Source organism: Anopheles ziemanni, chromosome 3, assembly GCF_943734765.1.
Source record: "Anopheles ziemanni chromosome 3, idAnoZiCoDA_A2_x.2, whole genome shotgun sequence".
Lineage (NCBI taxonomy): Eukaryota > Metazoa > Arthropoda > Insecta > Diptera > Culicidae > Anopheles > Anopheles ziemanni.
The window spans coordinates 28,574,457-28,581,967 of record NC_080706.1 but is presented as its reverse complement, the minus strand read 5'-3'; the positions used below and the strand labels follow the sequence as shown (position 1 = coordinate 28,581,967).

The following is a 7,511-nucleotide window of genomic DNA, read 5'->3' as shown; positions in this document are numbered from 1 at the left end:
GGGCTTCATTTGGGATTTTACCAGGCCCCCTACTCGACGCATCGTCGCCATTTTTTCCACGTTTGCGCCTGAAAGTTATGCAATAGGTGACACATCAATTCAATTTGAATATTTGAACCGTTGAATTGCCGTTAGAAGCTATATGGTTTGAACTAATCGGTTAAACTAGACAAGATGGACACCATTAGCATGGCAGAATGAAAGCATCCATCGTGAAAATAGAAGGAGTACAATTGTTTCCTTTAAATTAAAGTAATTTGGCCAAATAATTTATTACAATTAAGTAGGCCCATTGTTCAGGGAAATCGGGCCTACTGTGGGCTCCACAAATTCCTGACTCCTGGGAGATGGTTTCTCCCACGCACGAAGTGTGCCATATTATGCACGCTAATAAGACCGTGGTCTTTCTCTATGGGCCTCACTCAGTAATCTCTTTGGATGGACCAAGTGGAGCAAAGCCTACGGGACATCTGATGCGACCGGAGGTGGAGAACTGATGCCATGGCCCAAGCTACCTGAAGAAGGATTGGCACCAGGCCATGTTAGCACAACGTGCTCAACTGTGAACGGACCAGAAAAGAAAAGAAGAAGAAGAATCTATTACGATTAACATGACCAATAATTTATGATATTTACTTCAATCAAAGTAAAAAAAATCAAGCAACCAATTGATGAGCAACCATATTTACGCGGTGCATACTCAAGCAAAATTGGTTCCGATAACGATAACCCCCCGTGCAAGAGAAAAATGAACATAACCCGATAACTGGTCCATCACGCGAGGCCTTGTGGATGGAACTAGAATGCTCTACCAGACTTATTGCAGCACGGTATTCGTACGGTTTAATCCACAAAATCCATAACCCCCGCGTGGAGTCTCCGGGCCAATAAAAGTCAAAGTTCGATCGATAAGATCCTCCGCTCGTGCAGGATGATCGATATCGAATGTCGGTGGATTAATGCCGACAGTTTTGCTTGTTCGAGGCTGGTCTATAAAATCGCTCCAAGGCGAGGTCGGTGGCTTAAAAAGTATCTGACCGCCGCCCGAGGTTGGTGTTCTTCTTGTAGTGAAGCAGTGTCGGAACGGTGAGAAATGAATATAGTTGCTCTATTAGGCGTGGTGCTACTTGCCACGGTATCGTTGGCTGAGAAGAAGAATCAAAGGTGTACTGTTTCTGTGACCACTGCCAGTGGCACTAGGGCTCGAGCGGGGCCATACTGTACGGGAGAGTTGATTTTTGAGGACAACTTTAACACTCTCGACTTCGAAACGTGGGAACATGAGAATACCCTCAGCGGTGGTGGAGTAAGTACATCGTCGATATTACTACCTAGATACTCACTAATAAACAATTTGTCCATGCCTCACAGAACTGGGAGTTTCAATGGTATCTGAATCATCGATCGAACTCTTACTGTGAAAATGGTATCTTCTACATTCGTCCCACTCTGCTTTCGGACGACACTGGAGAGGCGTTCCTGAGCAGCGGCACGTTGAACATCCACGGTGGCCAACCGGCCGATCAGTGCACGAATCCTCAAAATTGGGGCTGCGAACGCACCGGTTCCCCAACGAACATCATCAATCCGATCAAGAGTGCTCGCGTTAGGACGGTCGACTCGTTCAATTTCAAGTACGGAACGATGGAAGTCCGTGCCCGCATGCCAACCGGCGACTGGCTGTGGCCTGCCGTGTGGTTGCTTCCCAAACGACAGGTCTACGGAACGTGGCCCGCTTCGGGAGAGATCGATCTGCTGGAGTCACGTGGTAATTTGGAGTACGTTTCGAACGGAGTCAATATCGGTGCGGAACAGTTCGGCTCCACGCTACACTTTGGACCATCTCCGACCCTCAACGGGTGGGAAACGACCGTGGCATACAGAAACACTCCCGCTGGGCAGGGCTGGAACACGGGATTCCACAACTACCAGATGACCTGGACACCGGACTACATTCGATTCTCGGTCGACAACCAGCTGGTGCGTCAAATCGACGCCGGAACGGGCTTCTGGAACCGTGGAAACTTCGGTAACATCTCTCCCGGCACGGAAAACCCCTGGATTCACGGTACGCGCATGGCACCGTTCGATCAGGAGTTCTACATTATCATGAATCTAGCCGTCGGTGGCACGAACGGATACTTCCCGGATGTCCCTCCGGCAAGCAACGGCCCGCGGGGAAAACCATGGACGAATAACTCACCGACGGCAGCCCGAGATTTCTGGAACGCACGCAACTCCTGGCTTCCGATCTGGCGAATGACCGAAAATCGGGGCAAGCAATCTTCACTGCAGATCGATTACGTTCGCGTCTGGGCCCTTTGATACTACACCCGAATGGCTTTATCATACTGATAACGATGGGTTGGTGGACATATCTCGTGGTGTTGATATTGATAGTACGTACCGCTTGTTATCGCTGAAATAAATATAAAATTGCACCCAAACAAATATATGCAGCCTTTCTACAAGACTTTGGACATCGGCTAAGGACATCAGATAGTGAAAGAAAGGTTTTATAAGGCGCTAGAGATATGACTCTATACAAATAGCGGTCAGTATCTTATCACTTGTCTACTAGTAAATGTTAGCTCTTTTGTCTAACACTTTCGAAATTGTTCAATTATGTTATCACCAACTTCCTGTCGTGATTTCACCACTCACAAGACGATAATTGTTATGATCTTCTAAGCATACTCTTATTTTTCGACCTGTCCTATCGTTCAAATAAGAAAAAAATATCTCAATAGAAATTTCTAGGACACGCGAGCCTCGTTAACAACCATTCAATTTCGAACGCTTAATGTCGTTTGCACCGAAATCGTGGGAATGGATGCTTTTGATAACGTGAGATCGATCACAATCGGACATTTAACTTTCCTCGTCGGCTTCGGGCAAGGGAGACTTGTAATCCACGGCGCAAGCGATTAACACACGCTAGAAAAAAACATGGGAACCGACAATAAAGCGACCCCATCGATGCATTGTTCACTTTTGGATCCCACCGTGGTGGTCCCGATGTGCAATTTCCGATTATTTGTTGTTGTACATATCGCACGCGCCTCAACCGTGACGCTAAAAACGGTAATGACCATTGACGCGTCAGATATCGGTTGGTGAAATCGGTCCCGATAAGATACGGATTATTCGGCTATCGAATTGACCACCGGGGACGATCTAGACTGGAGCAAACCGGGTATATGACCAGTAGATGTGAGCATAAAGTGATATCGATTGCCGATACAGCGTAATCGATGGCCCCGGTGACGCCAGGGGAACTGTATAAAAACTGTCCCACCCGTGGCTCAACGTTTCCAGTTACGAGTGGGCGTGATTTACGGAAGGTTCACGCAGTGAGTGGAGTGACAAAATGGGATTCTTCGATCGTAGAACGATCCCGCTGTTGCTGATCATAGTGGGACTGTCGGCGGCCCTGATTGCCGTGTGCATCGATGCGTACGCCGGGGACGACGATGAGCCAAGGCCGGCGGTTCCGGACGATGAGCGGCCGTTGGATTGTGAGCGTGCGTCGGTTACGACGGCCAGTGGGAAGCTGGTGAAGCGAAGTGCATACTGTCCCGGTGAGCTGATCTTCGAGGACAATTTCGATCGGTTGGATCTGGAGAAATGGGAACACGAGCATACGCTCGGTGGTGGCGGTGTAAGTGAACCTTGCTTGGTGAAGTGCGTAAGAATCGAGAGACTAACCTCCAGCCTTACTTTCTTTTACGTAGAACTGGGAGTTTCAATATTACCTCAACAGTCGGCGGAATTCGTTTGTCAAGGAAGGAATCTTCCACATTCGCCCAACGCTGCTCGCTGATGAAACTGGCGAAGGATTTCTTTCAAGTGGCTTGTTGAAAATTCACGGCGGAACCCCTTACGATTAGTAGGTGGAAGCTTTTCTAATTGTGTTGTTGGACAATTAGTATATTTTTCTCATTTTCCTCAATTTTTCACCCTTTCATTCTCAGCTGCACCAATCCAGCTGACTTTGGCTGCGAACGTCAGGGAAATCCGGAGAACTACATCAACCCCATCAAGAGTGCCCGCGTGCGAACGGTCAATTCGTTCAACTTCAAGTATGGCAAGGTGGAGATCCGCGCAAAACTCCCCACAGGTGACTGGCTGTGGCCGGCACTGTGGCTTATGCCGAAGCTCAATCAGTACGGCACATGGCCCGCTTCGGGAGAGATCGATCTGATGGAAAGTCGCGGCAATCTGGACTACAGCATCAACGGGGACAAGCTCGGTGTGGAGCACACCGGTTCGACGCTTCACTTCGGTCCCTACGCGGGCCTGAATGGGTACGAAATGGCTACCGCGTCGAAGGTAACACCGCCCGGGCAGGGCTACAATAAGGATTTCCATCGGTACCAGCTGGAGTGGACACCGGAGTTCCTGAAGTTCAGCGTGGACGATGAGCAGGTGCTCATGGTGAACGGTAACTTCTGGGAGCTAGGTCAGTTCCAGCAGCGCGACCCGAATGCATCGAATCCGTGGGTTTCCGGCGGAAAGATGGCACCGTTCGATCAGGAGTTTTACATCCTCATGAATCTGGCCGTCGGTGGTACGAACGGTTACTTCCCCGATACCCCGCCGGCCGTGAATGCGAACGGTAACAAACCGTGGATCAATAACTCGCCGACGGCAGCGCGTGATTTCTGGAACGCACGCTCCAACTGGTTGCCGACGTGGAAGCTGGAGGAGAACGAAAGCGTCGAGGCGTCCCTACTGGTTGACTATGTGCGTGTTTGGGCGTTGTAGGTTCGGAGGACGTGGTCATTGGATCATAGTAATGAGAAAAACGGGGGTTCGATTCGATCCGGAGGGAGAACAGCGGGCAGAGTGTTTTATTGTGAAGTTAGTTTCTTTTTCTTCTTCTTCGTCTTCATCTGCTCCTGTCGGTTGGGATTACCCTGTACCACATTAACTGTAAGCGGTATGTAGGACTTCTTGCCCGCCTTCCGATCGATCAGCTGCTGATTCGGTCGGGTTTTGGTTGGCTTACTCTTGATGGTGATGAGTTTGTCGGTATCGGAGAATGAAATAAAATCGGCCGACTTGAACGGATCCTCGCGTTTTCTTTTCCCAGCGCCATTTCCCGATACCGGTTCCAAGATGTACAGTTTGCTCACCTCTTCCTCCGTCATAGGTTCGTCGATTTTCTTTACTCTCGTTGCCGCTTCCGGCATGGAAACGTTGTGCTGTTCCTCACACCAACCTTGTTCCAGCAATAAATCCTTCAGGCGGAGTAGGAAACCATTCAGGGCGGGCGATTGTACTTCCTCGTTTGGGCAGGTCAGTGCCATCATATGGTTCGGGTGTTTAAATGTGTTTTCCCAAGACACTACTGCTACGAGGATGGATGGATTTCGTTGGCGGGCCATGCTGATGAGGATTTGTGCAAATTCCTTTGGATGGTACGTGCTGGGTATAAGAAGGGCGACAGCTTGGCTATTTTCCAAGAGCTTAACGACACTATTGGTTCCGGTTACGATGTACTTCCTGAGAACGGATTGAGAAACGGATGTCGTCGTAAACAAGGTGTAAATTCTTATCACGAACGCAGTGTGCTTACCTCTCCACCGGTTCCAGTAACGAGTACAGCTCGGCGCTTTCATCGTATAGTTTCGGTCTGGAAGGACGGAAGTAATCAACTATTTAGATAGTACCTAGACTGTTTGTAATCTATCTAGTCTAGGTTAACGTACCACTGCCTAGCGAGTGAATACAATAGGGCATTTGTAATCACCACAAACACAAAATCAGCTCGCGGCGGATAGATTATCAGCGATTGATTTCAACGCTGGGAATTAATACTTACAATTTTATTCTTAAAGGTTGAACCAGTACATTCTTTCTGGTTTTGTTGGCACTCTTTTTATCGGACGTTTTCATCGTGAACAACTTTTTCCAAAGGTTTATGATGGAATGAAATCATGTAAACATTCCGCAACCGAACCACCTCGCCGGTTTCAATGTTTTGATTAGTGTTGGCAAAATCGGGATCATTCAAAGACTCGATGGTTTCGAATCAGATCTGATTCTTTTAGGACTCGATTTGATTCGATTGCGATTTCATTTGATGAATTCAATTAAAATTATAATACCATCAAATTTGTTCCAAAACCAGACGAATCATGCAAAAATGTTTTAAATGTTAGAAAAAATTCGCACGTTCTAGGTGCAGGTTTGAAAAGATTAGGATTTGGATTCAGAAGTTCAGATCTTAGTCCGGAGTTGATTCGAAAGGTTCACATTTTCCCCCACTAGTTTTGAGTAGTCGAGACCAAGATATATACACACTTTATATATTCAGTATTTAATCATCTTGGTTGAGACGGAAATTTTTTTAAATAACCGGTAGTAATTTTAATTACATAAAAAATCTTTCGCCAGTTTAGTTAGATTTCGTCCTTCGACCCTTATGCCCTTATGATGGAGAAGGTGTTCCTCGCTTTCGGTTTCCGGAAGTTGAATAGTTACCAGATATAGAAGACTCAGTAAGAAGCTTTATTTTTTGTAGGCTTTTGTTTTTGAGGATAATAATAATATAAGGGAGGATCATTTTTTGTAATAGTTACGGGCTGGTGCAATAAATTAGCTCGGGTATTAATCACAAACCTATCGATATTTACTTCTTATTTGCTACGATCGAAGTGAATGGTTGGATAATCTGATTAGGTTTCTCCCAGCGATCTCTAAGCGTCAAGTGGTATATCCGAGCGATCCTGCACCCCTGGTATCAGCGAAGCCAGAATCAAGTAATTCGGAGTGTGTTTTGAGCACTGTGAATTGTGTGTTTTGAGCATTGGTGTTTCGCGAAAAGTCTCTTACTATCTTACCACTTGGAATCAACATTTCTTTCGTCTCTGGTATAACAAAATTTTGATCATTGATAGACAAGAAAGACACAGCTCGATTCTTTTTGTAAAAAGACAATATATTTAGCTGCTATTCCTATAATACACAATTATATACTTTTCTGTGGATTTTTTAAATAAAAGTTTAGCTTACTTCATTATAACTTTGTAACAATGCAGGTTAACATAAATTTTAATTTCCTCTCGCGTGTACCATCATAAATGCTGAATACGAAGCAGAATTTCGAGTATGGTGTTAAATGAAAAGTCAAAGATAAAAGAAAGTACCCGGACAGACGAAAGTACAGTGTATATAAGGTAATTTGGAAAAGCAATACGAAAAAAAGAAAATCCTTCGCATCTTCACGGAACTCAATACAATAAAATATGCAAGCTCGAGTCACACGAAAGATAAAGCTATTACGCGTTGCAGAAGAAGTAAAGAAAGTGTCGTCAGTAGTGTGCTGCTCACGGAACAGCTTGAAATGATCGATAATACCGGTGTCGGACACTAGTAGGGAGTATACACGGTTTGAGTACACAGGATAGATAGAGATTACACATGTCTAAGTTCTCGACCATTTCGACTACAAAAATAACCCGTACAGAATAATTTTGTGGAGGCTTTTCGCTTGTTTTGCTCCA

At 46.0% G+C, this 7,511-nt stretch overlaps 2 protein-coding genes across 2 annotated transcripts; one reads left to right on the top strand and one right to left on the bottom strand.

Moving 5' to 3' along the window:
• The first annotated feature begins 1,093 nt into the window (after positions 1 to 1,093).
• On the top strand, positions 1,094 to 4,767 carry LOC131284477 (uncharacterized). Its single transcript, XM_058313337.1, has 5 exons — positions 1,094 to 1,306; positions 1,372 to 2,316; positions 3,359 to 3,661; positions 3,735 to 3,889; positions 3,975 to 4,767. The coding sequence occupies exons 1-5, from the start codon at positions 1,094 to 1,096 to the stop codon at positions 4,765 to 4,767; spliced, it is 2,409 nt and encodes an 802-aa protein (XP_058169320.1).
• Positions 4,768 to 4,821: 54 nt separating this feature from the next.
• Positions 4,822 to 5,901, bottom strand: LOC131284476 (uncharacterized). Its single transcript, XM_058313336.1, has 3 exons — positions 5,828 to 5,901; positions 5,582 to 5,638; positions 4,822 to 5,508 (listed from the first exon to the last, which is right to left on the bottom strand). Exons 1-3 carry the CDS (start codon positions 5,899 to 5,901, stop codon positions 4,854 to 4,856), a joined length of 786 nt encoding a protein of 261 aa, XP_058169319.1. The 3' UTR covers positions 4,822 to 4,853.
• Between the last annotated feature and the right edge of the window lie 1,610 nt (positions 5,902 to 7,511).